Source organism: Rhinichthys klamathensis, unplaced genomic scaffold, assembly GCF_029890125.1.
Source record: "Rhinichthys klamathensis goyatoka isolate OS25496 unplaced genomic scaffold, OSU_Roscu_1.1 h1tg000557l_1, whole genome shotgun sequence".
NCBI lineage: Eukaryota > Metazoa > Chordata > Actinopteri > Cypriniformes > Leuciscidae > Rhinichthys > Rhinichthys klamathensis.
This window is the reverse complement of record NW_026607025.1, coordinates 1120031-1140259: the sequence shown is the minus strand read 5'-3', so window position 1 is coordinate 1140259 and position 20229 is coordinate 1120031. Positions and strand designations below refer to the sequence as shown.

The 20229-nt window shown below is 36.9% G+C and overlaps 2 protein-coding genes across 4 annotated transcripts in view; both read left to right on the top strand.

Moving 5' to 3' along the window:
• Window positions 1-14949, top strand: part of dgkzb (diacylglycerol kinase, zeta b) — a 31158-nt gene extending 16209 nt beyond the window's left edge. For 2 of the 3 annotated variants that reach the window (XM_056239299.1, XM_056239297.1), the window contains 26 exons: window positions 129-245; window positions 1086-1157; window positions 1243-1341; window positions 1422-1504; window positions 1584-1644; window positions 2161-2274; window positions 3920-4060; window positions 4196-4274; window positions 4387-4442; window positions 4544-4606; window positions 4816-4889; window positions 5215-5326; window positions 5395-5594; window positions 6902-7002; window positions 7151-7230; window positions 7916-7985; window positions 8154-8194; window positions 8284-8474; window positions 10512-10616; window positions 10982-11053; window positions 11155-11186; window positions 11685-11734; window positions 11829-11949; window positions 12028-12064; window positions 12179-12278; window positions 13363-14949. In XM_056239299.1, the coding sequence (XP_056095274.1) occupies window positions 129-245; window positions 1086-1157; window positions 1243-1341; window positions 1422-1504; window positions 1584-1644; window positions 2161-2274; window positions 3920-4060; window positions 4196-4274; window positions 4387-4442; window positions 4544-4606; window positions 4816-4889; window positions 5215-5326; window positions 5395-5594; window positions 6902-7002; window positions 7151-7230; window positions 7916-7985; window positions 8154-8194; window positions 8284-8474; window positions 10512-10616; window positions 10982-11053; window positions 11155-11186; window positions 11685-11734; window positions 11829-11949; window positions 12028-12064; window positions 12179-12278; window positions 13363-13479 (2388 nt within the window). In that variant the 3' untranslated portion in view covers window positions 13480-14949. The remainder of the gene's footprint in view (window positions 1-128; window positions 246-1085; window positions 1158-1242; window positions 1342-1421; window positions 1505-1583; window positions 1645-2160; window positions 2275-3919; window positions 4061-4195; window positions 4275-4386; window positions 4443-4543; window positions 4607-4815; window positions 4890-5214; window positions 5327-5394; window positions 5595-6901; window positions 7003-7150; window positions 7231-7915; window positions 7986-8153; window positions 8195-8283; window positions 8475-10511; window positions 10617-10981; window positions 11054-11154; window positions 11187-11684; window positions 11735-11828; window positions 11950-12027; window positions 12065-12178; window positions 12279-13362) is intronic. The other variant, XM_056239298.1, reaches the window with a different exon arrangement.
• A 1211-nt stretch (window positions 14950-16160) lies between these two features.
• mdkb (midkine b) lies at window positions 16161-19582 on the top strand. The gene is made up of 4 exons (XM_056239268.1): window positions 16161-16282; window positions 18458-18537; window positions 18618-18785; window positions 18872-19582. Exons 2-4 carry the CDS (start codon window positions 18459-18461, stop codon window positions 19066-19068), a joined length of 444 nt encoding a protein of 147 aa, XP_056095243.1. The 5' UTR covers window positions 16161-16282; window position 18458; the 3' UTR covers window positions 19069-19582.
• Window positions 19583-20229: the final 647 nt, after the last annotated feature.

Genomic DNA, 20229 nt, shown 5'->3' with positions numbered 1-20229 from the left:
TCATTGAATAAATGATCAACTCCTTCCTAAACCATTAAAAAATCTTACAACCCAAACATTTGAAACGTTTATTATAGTGTAATGTATAATAAAATATATATCAATGCACTTCGGTATGTGTCTTACAGTATCACAACAAGGTGACCTGCTTCATGCTGCAGAAAATCGATGAGACGTGTTCCCTCGGCGCTCACGCGGCTGTCATCATCCCTCCAACCTGGATCATCAGAGTCCGCAGACAGCAGGTACCATCTGCCCTGAAGAGAGCTGGCTTTATTTGACCCGTTCATAGGACACATGACTCCATTTTGTTTGGAAGTTCTGCTTGTTATATGCTGGTCCTATTAGGACTGTCTACTTTTTTCAACATTTAAAATATTGAGTTTATTGTTCCAATTGTTTTGCTGATATGTTAACATATTTTGTCTGTCATTTGTCAGAAGCAATAAAAAGTCCACATAAACTACCATTCAAAAGTTTAGTGTGAATTTTAAGGGGAGTTTTTCCAGCAAGGTTACATTAAACTGGTCAAAAGTGACAGCAAAGAAATGCTGTTCTTTTAAACTTTCTATTCATCAAAGAATCCTGAAAAATATTATCACAGTTTTCACAAAAATATTAAGCAGCACGACTCTCTCAACATAGATAATCATAAGAAATGTTGCCTAAGCACCAAATCATCATATTAGAATGATTTCTAAAGGATCATGTGACACTGAAGACTGGAGTAATGATGCTGAAAATTCAGCTTTGATCACAGGAATAAATTACACTTTAAAACGTATTCAAATAGAAAACAGTTATTCTAAATGTAGAATAATATTTCACAGTATTACTGTTTTTACTGTATTTTTGATAAAAAAACAGTAAAAATATTTACCAACCTCAAACTTTTTAACGTTATATATGTATATCCTTCAAATAAAGATCCAAAGTACTGTAAGATTATGATGCTTCGACTGACAAAGTCTTTCAGACAGTGTTTTTAACAAGAAAAAGAGGTCATCTGCATCTCAAATGTAAACACATAAACTGAATATGTACCTATAAACCTGTATAATCTGTCTCCATCATCCTGTTTACAGGCATCATTAAAGAGCAGTAAAAGAAAGAAGAAAACCTCTCTGAAGGCCAAACCCAGCAAGAAAGCCACAGAGGTAGCAAACACCTTTGAACTACTTTGAATAAAAGTGACACGTATATGTCATATATATATATGATATTTGAATATTTATCTCTCAGCAGGATGGCAAATGGAAGCACTTTGTCGTGAGACCGATTCCTTCTCAGCTCATGAAGCCTCTGCTGGTGTTTGTCAACCCGAAGAGTGGCGGAAACCAGGTCAGAACCGACACAGAGTTTGTATTGCATAGAAATGTTACTTTACAGCCACACAACAGCACTTTATCTTTTCTATGTAGGGAACCAAAATCATCCGCTCTTTCATGTGGTACCTGAACCCACGGCAAGTGTTTGACCTGACTCAGGGAGGTCCGAGAGAGGGGTAAGAGATGATACATCATACTTTCTTTCTTTCTTCGCTCTGAGCTTGTCCTCTTACAGTTTCTCTTTTTCTTTTTAAGGTTAGAAATGTACAGCAAAGTGCCCAACCTGCGAATCCTTGTTTGTGGCGGAGATGGAACGGTTAGTCAAATATCTTTGCTATTATCTAGATAAAACTGGACTGTGGGTTAATTATTGCCGCTCATACTGTTCATGCAGTATGTGCACAGTATGCAAATTTTCCAACAATGCAAAGGGCCTTCCTATTTCAGAACATTACAGCTTTTACATATCAAATAAATGCAGCCTTGACTCGACTCAAAGTCAAAGTGTTCAAAATTTCCCACAATGCATTGCACTAAACAGTACCTTCAACGTCCAGTGTGACTAATGGTGCAGACGTACTATCAGCCATGATTCATGAATAGGGCCTCTATTATGCTTTTTTGAATATTACCTTTCATGCCTTTCAACAATGGAAAAAGAGCAGAAATCAAGTAATTTAACTTCGCCGGCACTTTATCCAAGCCAATCCTTCAAATATTGCCTAGACTGACACTTCTGTTGAATTGAAATGTATTTGATCACGCTGACCCTGGTCAGGAAGCTCATGGGGTCCATCACGTGTTGTGTTCTCTATATGCTCTGTTTGGACAGGTTGGCTGGATTCTCTCAGTGCTGGATGAACTCCAGTTGAACCCTCAACCCGCCGTGGCCGTGCTGCCCCTCGGGACGGGAAACGACCTGGCCAGGACTCTCAACTGGGGCGGGGTATGAGCCTGAATCCTCTTGGTTGTAATGTTCTCATAAATGTATAGGCATTTTTTTGTATATTTTTTTTGTATTGGAAGCTTAAATTCAAGATGCTATTTTAGCTTTTCACCCTCTGTAAATTTATATTACAAAGTCCTCCTACATAATTTAATATAACGACAAATCTTTCAGCATAAGGTCACTTTTTCTATATAAAAGCAGGATTTGTGGTTTAATCCTCCTGTTGTGTTGGTGTCAATTTGACACCTATTCGATTTTAAAGGAGAACTCCGGTCAATTTCTAACATTGAGCTAATTTTTTTGTACATTTGGAGTGCTGTCAGTACAGACAAAAACGACAAAAATCGGTGTTGCCTACACCGTGTTATCCTCTTTTTAAAATTGGGAAGCGCGCGCGCGAACTCGACAATCGACTACTGTGGACTTCGAACGAAACCAGGAAGTAAATACAGGTATGTGAGTTGGCTGAATTAACATCATTTTTATTAATATCTTTCACATCTACTGCAGTCAGATTGACCGTGGTCACTCTTAATAACACCACTCACATGGCTGTGCACTTGTAATGACACATTAAGGTTGTTAAGAGGCTAAAAGCAGGTTTAGAACTTGCCCCATTGAAGTCAACAGGGTGCGAATTTTAAAAAGAGGATAACACGGTGTAGGCAACACCGATTTTTGACGTTTTTGTCTGTACTGACAGCACTCCAAATGTACAAAAAAATGAGCTCAATATTAAAATTGACTGGAGTTCTCCTTTAATCCGCTTGATTTGTTTTGGAAAGGCTGGTCAAATTCTGTTACAACTTTGTGTTGTTGGGTTTACATTGGTTTTCCATGCAATCTGCCAAAAATCGACTGGAAAACTGCAGAGTAAAACAGAAAACATTTATTAAAGCTTGTCAAACACTCAAATCTGAAATACATGAGGGTTTGTGAATTTGAAGTCTCGAAGTTAACTCAAAATTGAAGACTCGTCTTCTGAATCATTTAAGTAAAATTCACTCTTTTTTTCAGTTTCACAGTCAATAAATTTGACTAATGATGTTTTTGGTCATTTGTTTTTTTGGATCTAAATTACTAGACTGTTGCGGCACTGAAAAGAAGTGTGAAAAGTACATTTTACTCACAGAGAACCAAACATGAAAAGGGAGAGGCTGTTTACACTAAGTGCAAATAGCAATAAATACTATTTACACAGTTCAAATAATGTTAGATACTATTTATAGTTACCCATAGTCATTTGCACCTCAGTGTGCAAATAGTCAATGCAAGAAGTCATTACAAAAAAATGTGTCTGTGCAGCTAATTAAAAACGAAAAAAAATTGGGTTAAGTTGACCTTTAAGTTCACAATAGAAATAGATGGGAATTATTAAATTTCTCACATATTTTATCGTTTTTTAGTCTCTGACAAGTTTCAATAGAGGTTTTCTGTTTTACATACTGTCACAATTTTAGAAAATTACATGGAAGCCAATCGGACCCCCCAGTTGTACCCAGTTTCTTAACCCAACAGGAGGGTTAAACACATAAAATTGGTAATACTGACAGATTAAAGTGGTCGAACAAGAGAAAATTACCCCACTGTCCATCAAGTTTCTCATTGTTTTCTGAAAATGTGTGTACTTGTTGACTTCCAGGGCTACACAGATGAACCGGTGACCAAGATCTTGTCCCATGTGGAAGACGGCAACATCGTCCAGCTGGACCGATGGAACCTGAGCGTGGAACCCAATTTAGAGGCCAGTGAGGAGGAGAGAGATGAACACCAGACCGACAAGGTCAGCTGACACCAGTAGAGGGCGCTAGGCTTCAGCAGAAGAACACCATCCTTCCAGCTTCTCCACAACAAATCCAGGTTTTGTGTTCAAATGAATGGTAAGGTAGAGCTAATGACTACTCCATGTCTATTTCAGCTTCCCATTGACGTCTTCAACAATTATTTCAGCCTCGGATTTGATGCACACGTGACATTGGAGTTTCACGAATGCAGAGGTGTGTCCACTCACTCGTGTAATTTGAATATGGTTTATAAAACGAAAGTTTGCATACATAAAATCAGTGGTTTGTGAAAGGATTCAAACAGACATTGTTTTGTTTTTCTCAGAGGCTAAACCAGAACGGTTCAACAGTCGACTTCGCAATAAAATGTTTTATGCAGGGGTGAGTGTCTGTCCATTAAAATCATGTAGATATTTAATTTGATTCTTTGTGTAATGTGTAAAATGTGACGTATTTGTTCAAATACATGCTCTCCTCTGCAGACAGCCTTCTCAGACTTCCTAATGGGCAGCTCTAAAGATCTGTCCAAACACATCAGGGTCGTGGTGAGTTGAGTTTATTTACATATACACTTTTTGGGTAATATGTCCCAAGTGCTTGAAACTGACTCAATTGAGTCTAATTTAAATTTGTTAGGTACCGAGACTATTTGTCAAAACCTGTAACCGGTCAAAACTTGTAATATATATATGTATACTCAAAATATACAATGTTCCCTCATAGGCCTATGGTTTGTTTTTCTTTTTCTGTCCAGTGTGATGGTACTGACCTAACCAGTAAAGTGCAGGATATGAAACTGCAGTGCCTCCTGTTCCTCAACATCCCCAGGTAAACTGACCTAAAAATATATTATGTAACTATGAGAACGTATGAACATCTTGGTATTAATTCATGTGCTATTTGATATAGATCCTCTTTATTTTGGCATGTTTGGTCTTGAAATGTAATCTCAATGTAAAAAAATCTTAATGACGTCAAATTTCATACCGTTGAACAATTACAGGCAGCTTGGCCTGAAAACCTCATTATAAAAGAGATTCCAAGTTCCAAATTATGTTTATTCCAGGAGAAAATATAATCTAGACATGAGAAACTAGACTAGAGTTCGTTAAAATGAGATTATCCTGACTGAGCTCTGCATTATGTCCGGTAGATATTGTGCTGGTACGATGCCATGGGGGAACCCGAGTGAGCACAATGACTTTGGGCCACAGAAACATGACGACGGGCTCATCGAGGTCATCGGCTTCACCATGACCTCTCTGGTGAGTTTCACTGCATCTGTCCTGCATGAATCCACGAATCCATCTAAATGTTGCTGCTCTTTCTGTAGGCGACCCTGCAGGTCGGAGGACACGGCGAGAGGCTTCACCAGTGCCAGGAGGTGATCCTGACCACCTTTAAACCCATTCCTGTGCAGGTGGATGGAGAACCCTGTAGACTGGCTCCATCCGTCATACACATCACTCTCAGGAACCAGGCCAACATGCTGCAGAAGACCAAGAGAAGAATCTCTCTACCACAGCTGTATGAGTCAGTACAGTCCAACCACATATCTATCTATCTATCTATCTATCCATCCATCCATCCATCCATCCATCCATCCATCCATCCATCCATCCATCCATCCATCCATCCATCCATCCATCCATCCATCCATCCATCCATCCATCCATCCATCCATCCATCCATCCATCCATCCATCCATCCATCCATCCATCCATCCATCCATCCATCCATCCAATAATTCTAAACTATCTATCCATCCATTCAATAATTCTAATCTATCTATTTATCCATCCATCCATCAATCCAATAATTCTAATCTATCTATCCATCCATCCATCCATCCATGCATCCATTCTAGTCTATCTATCCATCAATCCTTCCATCCAATAATTCGTATCTATCCATCCATCCAATAATTCTAAACTATCTATCCATCCATCCAATAATTCTAATCTATCTATCCATCATCAATCCAATAATTCTAATCTATCTATTTATCCATCCATCCATCCATTCATCCATCCATCCATCCATCCAATAATTCTAAACTATCTTTCCATCCATTCAATAATTCTAATATATCTATTTATCCATCCATCCATCAATCCAATAATTCTAATCTATCTCTCTATCCATCCATCCATCCATCCATTCTAGTCTATCTATCCATCAATCCTTCCATCCATCCAATAATTCGTATCTATCCATCCATTCATCCATCCAATAATTCTAAACTATCTATCCATCCATTCATCCATCCAATAATTCTAATATATCTATCCATCCATCCAATAATTCTAATCTATCTATCCATCATCCATCCAATAATTCTAATCTATCTATCTATCTATCCATCCATCCATCCATCTATCTATCTATCTATCTATCTATCCATCCATCCATCAATCCAATAATCCTAATCTATCTATCTGTCTGTCTATCCATCCTTCCATCCATCCAATAATTATAATCTATCTATCTATCTATCTATCTATCTATCTATCTATCTATCTATCTATCTATCTATCTATCTATCTATCTATCTATCTATCTATCTATCTATCTATCTATTCATCATTCCATCCATCCAATAATTCTAAACTATCTATCCATATATCTATCTATCCATCTATCCATCCAATAATTCTAATCTATCTATCCATCCATCCAATAATTCTAATCTATCCATCCATCCATCCATCCATCCATCCATCCATCATTCAATCCATCCATCCAATAATTCTAATCTATATCCATCCATTCATCTAATCTATCTATCTAAATTGGATTCAATCCTTGAGGAAATCTAACTGTTTTTTTTCTCCTCACAGTCAGCAGCCCATGCCAGAGAAAGTGCAGATCCAGGTGAACCGCATCAGCATGTGTGATTATGAAGCTCTTCATTATGATAAGGAGCAGCTCAGGGAGGCCTGTGAGTATCTCTTCTTGTCGTCCTCTCTCTTTTTCACAGCTCTAAAAAGAACCTTCTCATGCACTCCTGAAAAAGCCTCTGCTTTCAAAATACGACTTAATTTAAATCAGTCCTAACTTATCTTTCCTCTTTTCTTTCACCTTGTCAGCGATTCCTATGGGGATAATTACAGTTCCCGGGAACAGTGATTTGGAGACATGTCGGCTGCATATCGAGAAGCTACATGAGGTGCTTTTCAGCTTGTTGAATGCTGGTTAGAATATGTGCCAACAGGCAGATTTGGCAAAAACCTCCTTCCTTATTTGCAAAAGTAAAGGGGAGGATCGGAACTCTCAAAGTTTGGCTTCAAGTCAAAATGAAATCAAAACTGAGTCCATTTACTTTCAAATATAATAACTTGCTCCACCTCTAAAAGGACTTTGCTGTTCCACTTTATAACACCCATTTGGCATTCAACAGCCTTTTTTTCTTTCATGATTCAAATCCTGTCCTCCAGTTTTTTTGTTCTTGAAAATACTTCTTCATTTAGAAAACAATAAAATGGGTTGCAATGGCAACTTTAACATAGTCATACTTAGCGAAATAAGAACACGTCTGTGTTGAAGCCACTCCTAGGAAAGAAAATGAATATCTATTTAATTTAGCTTGAAAGCTGTTTCCTGTGGCGACATTGACACGTCTCTGAAACACAAATGATGTGTTTTACCTTTAAGAGTCGCTAGTTTCCATTTTAATTACAGCCATTCAGGCCATGTGATATTGTGCATGTGAAACCCATTGCACGTTGACTTCCTGTTCAATTACAGTCAGAAAAACACATTGTGACTAATTGAACTCACACAGTGAGGCCGTTTTGGACAGGAGCCATTTTTCACTTGCACTTTCTGTGTTTTTCCTCTCTCTGTCTCTTTAGGAGGGGGATGGTATAAACACAGACACACTGCACATGCCAAAACTTTCACCAAAATGGTGCTTCCTTGACTGTAAGTAGTGCATTTCAAGCTTTTCCAAAAAACTGTATAGAATTCGTCTAAGTGTGATGATGATAAATAACTTGGGCTTTCTATGTTAAATCATATTTGTGAGAATTTGACGTTTCCGTCATTTTTGCATACCCCGTAATCACATTTTCCCCTCTGGTTTGATTACAGCTACGACTGCAGACCGTTTCTACAGAATAGACCGCGGTCAGGTACCTACGAAAGGAAACTTTGACGTTTTACATCTGTGTTGCATGTCACACTGTGCCTTTTTACCCTACAGCATTGCATATCTCTGCAGGAGCATCTAAACTATGTGACGGAGATCTCCCAGGATGAGCTTTTCATCCTGGACCCGGAGCTGGTCACCAAGGAGACGGTGGGCACGTCGCCCGGAATGCCGGGGGCGATGGAAACTGTTGGGGGATGTTCCAACAGCTCAGACCAGTTTGCTTTCCCTGCCTGCTCTCCCGGGCCTTCTCCTCTGTGCAGGTAGATTGGAACGAGACACTTCGGATGACAAAATGTGTGGTTAAACTTGATCAACTCGTGTTGTTAGGGTTGCAAACAGCTTTTGCACTGCCTCAAGATGCAATTCGATGTCGCTTTTTACTTTGACAGATCATTTTAACACTGTAGTCTAGCACAGTACATGCGTGGGCAGGTTTTGCTTCGCCTGTGGGCATGACAATTCAGAAAATGTCCCCAGAAGAACAGCAAAAGCTCACTAAACCCCTTGTGAAGACATGCTCGCAAAAGCACATCTTCATTAAGGAACTAAAAAAAAGTGTCTTGCTATGAATTTCTTATTAATTTTGCCAAAAAGCGTTGTAGATTTAGCATGATTCTATATAATTACCTTATATTATGTTATAATTTTCTTATATTATGAATAACATATGTGAATGCACTTACAAAAAAGTACCAGAAAGTATGATGGTATTATTATTATGTCGTTGTTTTTTGGATTTGTAATATGGAAATGGAAAAAGCATGGTATATGAATATGCAAATTACAGTACCATGATATCACATTACTGTGGTTCTATCACAATACTTTCTTGTAAGTGTAGGAAGTCCTCGACAACAATAATATACAGTAATATGACATATAGTGGGGTCTAAATATCTGAGACCAATAGAAAAAAATTTATTCATTTGGCATTTTAATGTAATATATTTTAATTATAATGAAATATTTATTTATTAGTAAAATATTAAACAATCATAAATATTAATGTTAGTAAAATTAATAATTATTATAACATATATTAAAATATTAAACTATACTTTATTTATATATTAAAAAAATATATATATAATACAGTAAACTATTGTACAAAATATTTTCAAATATTATAATTTATTTTTAATTCTTTACATATGAAAATATATTTTATGTTATCTATTTTATATGTAAAATATTTTTAGCATAACAATTTGAGTAAACCTTTGTAAAACATTTTACATAATATACTTGAATTATAATTGTATATTTGTAATAGTTTATTGTGTTTGTGTGTGTGTGTGTGTGTATATATATATATATATACATTTTTTATATTAAATCATGTTAATATTAATACAGTAAACTATTATAAATATAAAAAATATAATAAATTATTTAAACTTACTAATAATATTAGTACAACAATTAGTACAACATCTAATTAGTACAACAATTTAAGTAAACAGTTGAACTGACATGGAATATATTTGATAATTATGTTTATTTTAATTATATTTGTAATAGTTAATTGTATTAATAGTCATTTTTTTCATATATATATATATATATAATTTATTCATTTATTTATATGGAAATCTATGTTCATATTATTACTACTATAATTGTAATAAATTATTTAAACATTAATATATGTTTTATTATATCGATTTTATTTTATTTTTAGCTGTATAAAATAACATTAGTATAGCAATTTAAATAATATGTTTAACTGGCATGATATTCAGAATGTTTTACTACTTGATAGGTCCTAAATACATGCATATATAGAGAAGCTTAAGTGTTTGCGGTAAATGTGTAACACTAGACTGAACCGAACGCGTTCCTTCCTGTTTGAAAACGAAAAATGACAGTTGCTCTTCAGCTCGAGTCTATTCCCTCAGGGGACGTCTTTTTGTCTGTGTATTTGCGTGCGCATCTGATGGCGAGACCGAGAGAGTGAGAGACAGTGGCGTTTTTGTGCCAAAGTCTACTGTGAACACCCACAAATCTGTGTGTTACTAAAATGTGAGTCCATCCAGGACAGGACAGCCCCTCATAAAGGCCCCTGCTATTAAACACTCATTTATCTGTGTTTACATTCCCCCTCCCCCTGCCTGACGCACAGCAGAGCGCTGAAAAAACACACCCCATCTGTCAGACCTCATTGTAGCGCTTGTTCTGTTACTGTAAATTATACACATCTCACAAACAATGAGTTTCCCCCGCCCCCCACGCGGGAGGACAGCATTGTAAACACATCGACCTCTCTGTTGTCTGTCCATCCCATTATGCTCTCGCAGGGTTCATCAGACGCATGCTGAAGGCCAAGTGGAAAGTGTGAACCCGGATAGTGTCCCACACATGCAAAGTGATCCAGAGAGCCCCTCAAAGCAAGGCCTGTGCAGGTACAGCTCAAACCCAGGGCTTTGGGCTTTAATCAGTTTGGATTGTTTCCATGAGAACCATAGACACTATATGTATTACCGTATATTATGCCATGGTCTTTTTATAGCAAACGTCATTACTAGGCTAACCATGTTATCTATGTGATTCGTTGAGACTCTCTAATCTGCACCAGCCCTTACAGAAAAGTACTGTGGCGGTACTATGGTACTTTGATATATACTATGGTACTGAATGACTACCATATTCATGTCTGCATTGCACCATAATAGTGTCATTTTTTTGTTAGTGAGAGGGCAGAAGATATCCATTTTTAAATGAATATCTTACATAAGCTTGTCTTTGCCCAATGTCTTTCATCTTGAAGGAGAGGAGCAAAAATGATGAATATCAGTCGTTCAAACACATTTGATGAGGACTCAGTGAATGTGCCAAAGAGGTACATACAATATTTCAGCATTATGATCGCTGGTGAGACACACAAATGTAGTCGGTTTTGTTCATGAATCGTGGTATTAATATTCAATTTTAATTTCACAGGTTAGATTCTGCCTGGAATGACAGTGATCAAGGTACATACATACATATATATATATATAATATATAAATAAAATTTAAATTATATATATAATATAGAATTGTATTTATTTATTAGAATGTTTTAATGTTAATACAATAAAAGTATAATTCTATATATAATAAATATATTATGCAATTATATATATATATATATATATATATATTATACATCTGTAATTAACTAGACTATATTAACTAGAACTAGAGTATATAGTAAAATGTATTAAAAAAATTTATGAATAATATAATAATCGTAATAGTTTAATATTACTGATATTAATAGTAATAATATATTTATAACTATATATATATAATACAATTAACACATACTCATACATTTTCTATAATTACATTTTCTATAGATATACTATACTTGTATTTATTTATTGGATTTTTTTTTATTAATACAGTAAAATGCTAAAAATGTCTACATTTTCTATAATTAATTTAGTACAATAAAAGTGCTTATGTTTTTTCCCCATTTCTTTCAGAATCAATAAATTTGCTCTTTGATGCCGTGAAGTGTGACAACATTGAAAAGGTATTCATAAAATAACCGATTCAAGCAATATGATACATCAGTGCTGTGCATGGCCCGAGCCGATGGACTGTTTCTCTGCTCGTGATGTTCTCAGCTGGTCCAGGTGCATGAAGAAGGGGTCAGTCTCTTGGTCCAGGACCGTTTCGGCTGCACCCTCCTCCATCACGCCGTCGTCTCAGGCAGCAAAAACATGGTGAAGTATCTCACTGATAACGGTGAGTTGGTTGGACTTCATTCTTTGACTTTGACTCTGGTCACGTTTCTAATTGTCTTTGACTGTTTTTGGGGAACAGCTCCAGCCTGCATCCTGGATGTGACGGAGAAATCAACGTAAGTAGTGCTGGAGCGTCTCAGGCTTCTTTTACTCGATTTCATTTGGGGTTTGGATTTGAAACAGCCAAAGGTCACGAGCTGTGTGTGTGTGTGTGTGTGTGTTGTCCTCAGAGGAGAGACGGCTCTACACAAGGCTGCTGCTCTGTGTCAGAGGACGATCTGCTGTTATCTGGTGGAGGCTGGAGCGTCCCTCATGAAGACTGATCTACAGGTGATGACCACATGCATACCTCACTATATTTACTTTCATCATATATCCTGCAAAACAGTAAACATATTATTGTATTTGTTTTATTTATCTATAATTGCAAAAAATAAAATTAATAAATTTAATTTAATAAAAAAATACATTTTCATTATGATCCATTCATTTATCTATATCCATCCATCCATCCATATATCCTTCCATTTATCTATATCCTTTCATCCATCCATTTATCTATATCCATCCATCCATTTATCTATATCCATCCATCCATTCATATATCCATCCATTTATCTATATCCTTTCATCCATCCATTTCTTTATATCCTTTCATCCATCCATTTATCTATATCCATCCATCCATCCATGTATCTATATCCATCCGTCCATCCATCCATCCATCCATCCATGTATCTATATCCACCCATCCATGTATCTATATCCATCCATCCATCCATCCATCCATCCATGTATCTATATCCATCCATCCATCCATCCATCCATGTATCTATATCCACCCATCCATCCATCCATGTATCTATATCCATCCATCCATCCATCCATGTATCTATATCCACCCATCCATCCTCCATGTATCTATATCCATCCATCCTCCATGTATCTATATCCATCCATCCATCCATCCATGTATCTATATCCATCCATCCATCCATCCATGTATCTATATCCATCCATCCATCCATCCATGTATCTATATCCATCCGTCCATCCATCCATCCATTTAACTATATATCCATCCATCCATTCATTTATATCCATCTGTCCATCCATCCATGTATCTATATTCATCTATCCATCCATCCATGTATCTATATCCATCCATCCATCCATCCATGTATCTATATTCATCCGTCAATCCATGTATCTATATTCATCCATCCATCCATGTATCTATATTCATCCGTCCATCCATGTATCTATATATCATCCATCCATTCATCTATATCCATTTATCTATATCCATCCCAGCAAGAATTTAAATAAACAAAAAGTGGCAAAAATATTAGAAAAAACTAAATAAATCAAATATTATTTACATTTTAAAAACTGTCTTTCCTTCATCCTGCAGGGTGACACTCCAAAGATGTACGCGGAGAGAGCTCAAGACCTCGAGTTGGCCGAGTACCTGGAAAACCGACAGCACCACCAGATGATCCAGAGGGATGACCATGAGACGGCTGTGTGACCGACTTCTGACCGCCACCAAACAGAGGCGTATCCCGTCTCTCCCGTGGCCGGTTTATCCGGGACGGCCACATGTTAGCGACGCTTTGAGGCAGCATGTGTGCGGAAATAAGTTTGTTCGCTCTCTGTATTGATTGTAATGCCAAAAAGACAGTGTTTCGTGTCATGTTTCAGAATGCATGGGTTTGCTACGTCGCGTCCAGCTTTCAGGCCGTGCAAAGCTGCACCGTTCTGCTCCTTAAGACACAATGTGCAACATTTTGGGAATTTCAGGGCTGAAGTACCATGTATAAAAGTGGCTTTCACTGAACTACTATAAAGAAAACCAGATGAAGCTCATGTGAGATTAACTGCAGAGGTTTTTTGCTGCTTCTGATTACATTTTACAATTCTGATCGCATATCTAATAGTTTTACAGAGTTTATGTGACCGTAGTCCACTGGAAACTTCCTTTAGCTTGGCTTCCACTTCACGTGTTTGTTCTGATTGGAGATAGACGTTGTTTTCATAGCCTCCTGTGTTTAAGAATGCTTCCTCAGCTGTTGCTTACGGACAGTTTCTCTCTTTGTGGTAAATGCTTGAATTTCCTAAAAACATTCCATTAATTACTACTTTAGATTGCATTAAATCAATTCTGTATTCTCCATATATATTATAAATCGTAATCATTTGTTAGTCAATAGATTTGCCTTTGGCCATTTTATGACCATAAATGTGCGCCTAAATGAATGAAGTTTCTTTCAGGAATGGGATCGTATCTTTTAGCGTGGATTGTTTGCACTGACTGCTATACTTTTGAATAAAAATTTCTCACCAGTGTGATTTTAGGTCATGCAGCAACTTGAATTTGTTAGTTTTGGTTTCCAGCCAAATGGAGCATGTTAGTTACACAGAAACATAGGTTTAAGGCTTAATCCTGAGATATAAATCACATTTTCAGTGACGAATGGAGGAAATGAAATACGAGTTGTCATGGGTTTTGCATTGGTGCATTACAGAGTTATATATATTTATGTCATCGTCTGCAGTTACAAGGTTTAAATTCCTTTGTATTAAACCGGGTCACTTTATGTACATGTAAAATTGACTAAATGCTTGAATAATAACACAGGAAAGCTGGTCTTTTTACAAAGCAGCCATTTGACAACGTTATGTTGTCGGCATTGCCAATGTGTGTTTGTGGTGAGATGTCATTATGATAGAATATGTATTTTGTCAGTGCTTTGTATGAGTTGCTATGCAATTCCAAATAGATGATACATGTATATAATCTGTCAAACATTTTAAAAATGTGTGAACAATCTGTTCCGACATAAAGGTCTTTAATTTGTATGTGATATGAACTTAGATAATGCTTTATTTATAAGAGTAGATAAGAGTTTTGTTAGCGGAATAGTGATATATTTGTTCTTGGGTCTGGTTTGTTATTGTCTACTTGGGGGAAGAAAATGAATAAAGTCTTTAAAAACAAGTTTGTGTATTTACTGAATGTACTTTTATTATGGGGTTTAATTGACTGAGGATATTTACATATGAAGTCTGAATACACATCCGTCATCCTCATTACTCTCTCATTCTCTTATCGCACAGCAATGGCGTCTTTTCAGGGTTTGGAGCACCGGGTGGTAAGCAGTGTATAATGTTGAACTGTGCCTCTCCCTAGGAGGGTCTTTATGTCTGGATGAGTTACCGGCAATGATGGATGTGTTGACATTTGTGACTCATTTATCATTTCGGAGATAAGGTTATTGTTTTCTCTCTCCTGCTCCAGCTCTATTTCTGGAGTAGGGAAAGGACGCAAATCAGTTTAACCTCAGTTCAACCTGCTTATTTTAAATTTGGGAGATAGTGTGTTAAGTCAAAGAAACATTCACACAAGCTCATCTGAACAGAGAATCATTGGAGAAATAATATATACAGATATACAGGTTTTTTTATATAGCACATTTCATACACAATAGTAATTCAAAGTGCTTTAAACCGCACACAGGGACAGAATAGAAAAATAATGGAATTAAAATAAATAAGTGACAAAAAAGAAAAAATATATACGTTTATGAAATTTGATAAAAGGTATTAGATTAAATAAATTAGAGGAAATAGATTTAAATTCATATAGCGCATTTCACACTCAAAAATGAGTATCAAAACTATTTTATCCTAAAACTAGTAACACTTTACAATAAGGTCAATAGATTAACTAACAATGAGCAATACATTTGTAATATTTAATCTTTGTAATATTTAACATTAGTTAATAATACAGCTGAGCTGTTCCTTGTTTGTTCATGTTAACTAATGTCAGCAAATACAAAACTTTTGATTTAAAAAAATGTTATAGTAGCCTACTAATGTGGTTAACGAATGAAACCTTATTGTAAAGTGTTACCAATAAAATACTGAAGAAAAAATGGTGTACCTTGGTTTGTTTACCTTGAAAAAAAATCACTAAGAAATTGCTAGTAAATTTTACCAAAAAAAAAAGAGGCAGATATATAGATAGAACAGAGAACGCTCCATTACCACACAATTTCATCTCATATGTTAATAGATCCTTCGTAGACTTAGAGAGAGAGAGAGAGAGAGAGAGAGAGAGAGAGAGAGAGAGAGAGAGAGAGAGAGAGAGAGAGAGAGAGAGAGAGAGAGAGAGAGAGAGAGAGAGAGTGGGGGTGAGTGTAAGTGCACAGCTATGCGAGTGTGACCAGCTCAAACTAGTTCGGAGAAACACAAAGAGCAGCAGAGATCATAGAGAGCTGAACGCAAGACACACGCTCACAGCACAGCATCATATTCACAGCAATAAGGCAAGTACATCCTCATCATCCTCATCATAACCCAACAACGGCTATTATTAACCAGCAGCGATGTTTCACGACGCTGCGCGTTTGAATAATAGCTTACTGTGTGATAAATAATGCAAATATCTATCTGCGATTGGACCCGGATCGGATTTTTGTGTATAGGTTTCTATTATCGTTATTTATTCCATTTGATCTGTATCTACGTTTTACTGCCATAATATTCCGCATTGATATTTTTATTAATGTTTTTGATGTGACATGATAAAAGGGGGCGTATGGTCCGTATCATAATAACAAACGCGTCAATTAGCGTTTCGTTTGAAGACCGTTTTTAGATCATAAAATAGATGATTTGTGTTCTATATGAGAATATTTCCTGAGTTTAGAATAAAAGCGTCGATATTAGTTTTAACTGAACACCGTCACCATCGCAGTGTATTGTAGTTGATTTAATGGCGGATGTCTCTTTAAATAGTTGCTTTCATGCTGTAATAGAGTCGTGGAGTTTTTGTTTTCGTGTGCAAAAAGGCTCTTTAATGCTGTCAGGGAAAATGATGCACTGTGAAGAGCCAAAGAGGGGACCAGCTGCCAGCAAACTGCTGACCCACTTCTCCAAACCAGAACCAAATGGACACACCAGCTCTCGCAATTTCATTCTGATGCGGGACGAAAAGCTCCAGATGCGGTTGAACTTTGTGCTCCTTGAGGAAGTTCTCAAAATGTCCGGTTCTGCATTTATCAAAGGCAGCATCCCACGTCCCTTCTTTCATCAACAGAGCGGGGTTTGTCCTCCAATGCAAATAGGCTTATATTCAAAGGAGTGAGGGGAGGCCCACCCCCCTCCTCAAGACACAGCATGGGATCTGTGTTCGGCCTCTTTCAGAGAGGGAAGCAAAACGGGCGAGATCCTGCTTTGTTCGGAGCCAGTGAATCAGGCTCCTCTAAGGCCCAGCTGAAGGTCTTTGAGTGCTTGGCCTCTCTCTCTCCCCTGAGGAGGAGGAGGGGGTTTTCTCCTCACACAAAAGTCCGACCCCGAGGAACCCTTCACATTTATGACTGACTGAAGAATGGAGCCATGCCGCTGGGCTGCGCCTTGAAAGGAGCCTGTTTTAATGGAGGCAGGAAAAGAATGAAAAGGAGAAGTGCTGCGTGCTTTTTTTCCTTCAAGAAAAGGGGAAAATATAGAGAGGCCGAGGCTCTTTTATGGAGTCGCACACAGCGAGCTGCTAGGATGGCGTAGGACATTGTGTACACAGTGTCTTTAATTCAGAGTCAGACAGTACAAACGAAAACTCAAGTCTCAAGACTATAGCCACGTTCTCTAGGGTTGTCGTTGTGAAATAAAACTAAACTGTTTAAAACATAACTTTTGTTAATTGAAATGAAGCTAAAATACCATGTAAATATTCGATGGAAAATTTCAACAACAAAAAAAACTCGCTTGAAAACAGGTTTCAAAGTGCAAGTTTTTGTCCGTGTAAACTACAAAAACTCGAATTTGTGAAAACACAAATTATTATGTGTTCAGTCTATAGACGAGTATTGTTTCTTTACAAAATCCAAAATCAAATACTTCCCAACTATATAGTATGCAAAAAACCATACGCCAAAAGAGTAGTATGTCAGAATACATATTATTCGAAAAACAGTAGGCGAAAAGTTTCTGGATGACCTACTACTTCCGGCGAGATTCTGAAGTGCGCATTCGATGGACACTTTACTATCCCATGATGCCACGGGAGAGGATTTACGAATGAGAGTGAAGCGACGTAACTGATGCTGGAAGGTCACGTTACAGAAACAAAACGGCGGATGTAGTACGTCCAAATCGTACTTCCCACATTCATACTATATAGAACATACTTTCTTAACAGTTGCGAAGTAAATTCAAATTCAAAAGTAGTAGCCTACCTAGTCAGTATGCGATTTCGAACCTAGCGAAAGTGACATCGCCAACTACTGGCCTGGCTGCATACTACAGTGTTTTTAGACATTTTCGCAGATCCGTGTGTATGTGGACTGTTTTGACAACATTGTACGTGAAACTTTTCAAAAACGCGAAGGGAAAAAATAGTAAAAGTATATAAATAATACTAAATTTATATATGTATATATATATATATAAAAAAAAGTTTCAAGGTTTCAACTGAGCGTAATGTCCGCTGTATTTCTTCACAGAATGCGGAGTTTATTCTCTATAGCGCTTGTGCTGCTGGTGGTGTTGATGATCACCGTGGAAGCCAGTATGAAGAAAAAAGGTTCTTATCTTTTACAAAATGATGCAATGCACATTCTTTTCGTGTGATAATGCTATTAACCATTTTCTATTTTGTGACAGAAAAGGGCAAAGAGGCCAAAGCAGATGCTGCGTGCAGCGAATGGCAGTATGGGAAATGTGTTCCCAACAGCGGCGACTGCGGCGCTGGCATTCGGGAGGCGACCTGCAATGAACAGACAAAGAAAACCAAGTGCAAAGTCCCATGCAACTGGAAGAAGGACTTTGGCGGTAAGAAGTTTTACATGTCTGGATATGAATCAAACAGAAATACATTTCGACAGGCCCAATCAGTCTAATTTGCTCTTTGTTTTAAGCTGACTGCAAGTACAAGTTTGGTCGTTGGGCCGAATGCGACACTACCACAGGAACCAGAAGCAGGTCGGGGCAATTGAAGAAGGCACTGTTCAACGCTGAATGCCAGACCACCATTATAGTGTCCAAACCTTGCACCCCAAAGACCCCCAAACCCAAGGGAGGCGAGAAGAAGAAAGGAAAAGGGAAGGAAAACTAACTTGAAGACCACCCCAACTGCCCCATTGCCCACTCAGTGGTACATTCCTATGTGACACTCCCAAATCCTCCAAAAGGCGAATGCTGAGAGGAAAAAAAACTGTAGCCCTACCTATTGTTTTTATTTCCACTTTCTTCGTTTTGTAATTAGTAAATGTATGTGTCTATGCTGTTGTAATTTGATCACTGTAGCAAATTTTTAATTGTAATTGACTTTGCATGTAAAAAATAGGCCGCAGCAAATCTGTCGTCTAACAAATTGTCTTTACTAAAGAGAAAAACCCTAATTACACCCCTAAAAGAAAGTATTTGTAAATTACAACAAATCGAATTGAAGGCGATTTCTGTACGTTATAACGCTTAAACGAACAGTTCCTGGAAGTAACGGCCTATATAAAGTATCTATGTTTATAAATGTTTATGGTTTTAGATTTGATGGATGTACAATCAAATTTACAACACTAACTGATTACTTCTACAGGTTGTGAATAAATGAAAGTGTATTTTCAATAATATTTCCTGGTGCCTTTTTAAAAAGAACTTTTTCACATTTATTTGTTGAAGACTGACAAACTTAGGAATAATTTATAATGTCTACATTTGACATGCAATTTTAATGATGTTACGATGGATGACATGATTTACACAAATGGGTTTGGTTTTTGTATCATGACTGAGAACCAAAGTGTTTTTACTCATTTATTGTGCAAACAGTAACAGTCTTACAAACTCAAAAATGTATTTGCGATATATCATACAGAACTATGGAAGCTTGTATTCCAACACAGAATAAAAAATAGTTTTTTTTACAGAACTGCGTGATATAAACTCACAATTACGAGTTATAAAGTCAGAATTGTGAGATAAACTCGCACTTAAGAGAAAAAAAGTCAGTCTTTTTTCCCCTCAGAACTGGACTTTATAACTTGGAATTGCGAGTTTATATTTCAAAATTCAGAGAAAAGCAGTCAGATTTGTGAGTTACTAAGTCAAAATTGCGATTCTGACTATAAACGCGCAATTCTGACTATTACTGAAGATGAAAACTCGCAACTGTGAGAAAAAAAGTCCGAATTGTGAGATAAAATGTGAGTTTATATTTCAAAATTCAGAGAAAAGTAGTCAGATTTGTGAGTTACTAAGTCAAAATTGCGATTCTGAC

Excerpts from the sequence above, each read along its gene's own strand:
- mdkb (XM_056239268.1), top strand. The coding sequence starts at position 18,459 with ATGCGGAGTTTATTCTCTATAGCGCTTGTGCTGCTGGTGGTGTTGATG. Across the intron at positions 18,538-18,617 it reads AGCCAGTATGAAGAAAAAAG|AAAAGGGCAAAGAGGCCAAA; the intron begins GTTCTTATCTTT and ends ATTTTGTGACAG. Across the intron at positions 18,786-18,871 it reads CTGGAAGAAGGACTTTGGCG|CTGACTGCAAGTACAAGTTT; the intron begins GTAAGAAGTTTT and ends CTTTGTTTTAAG.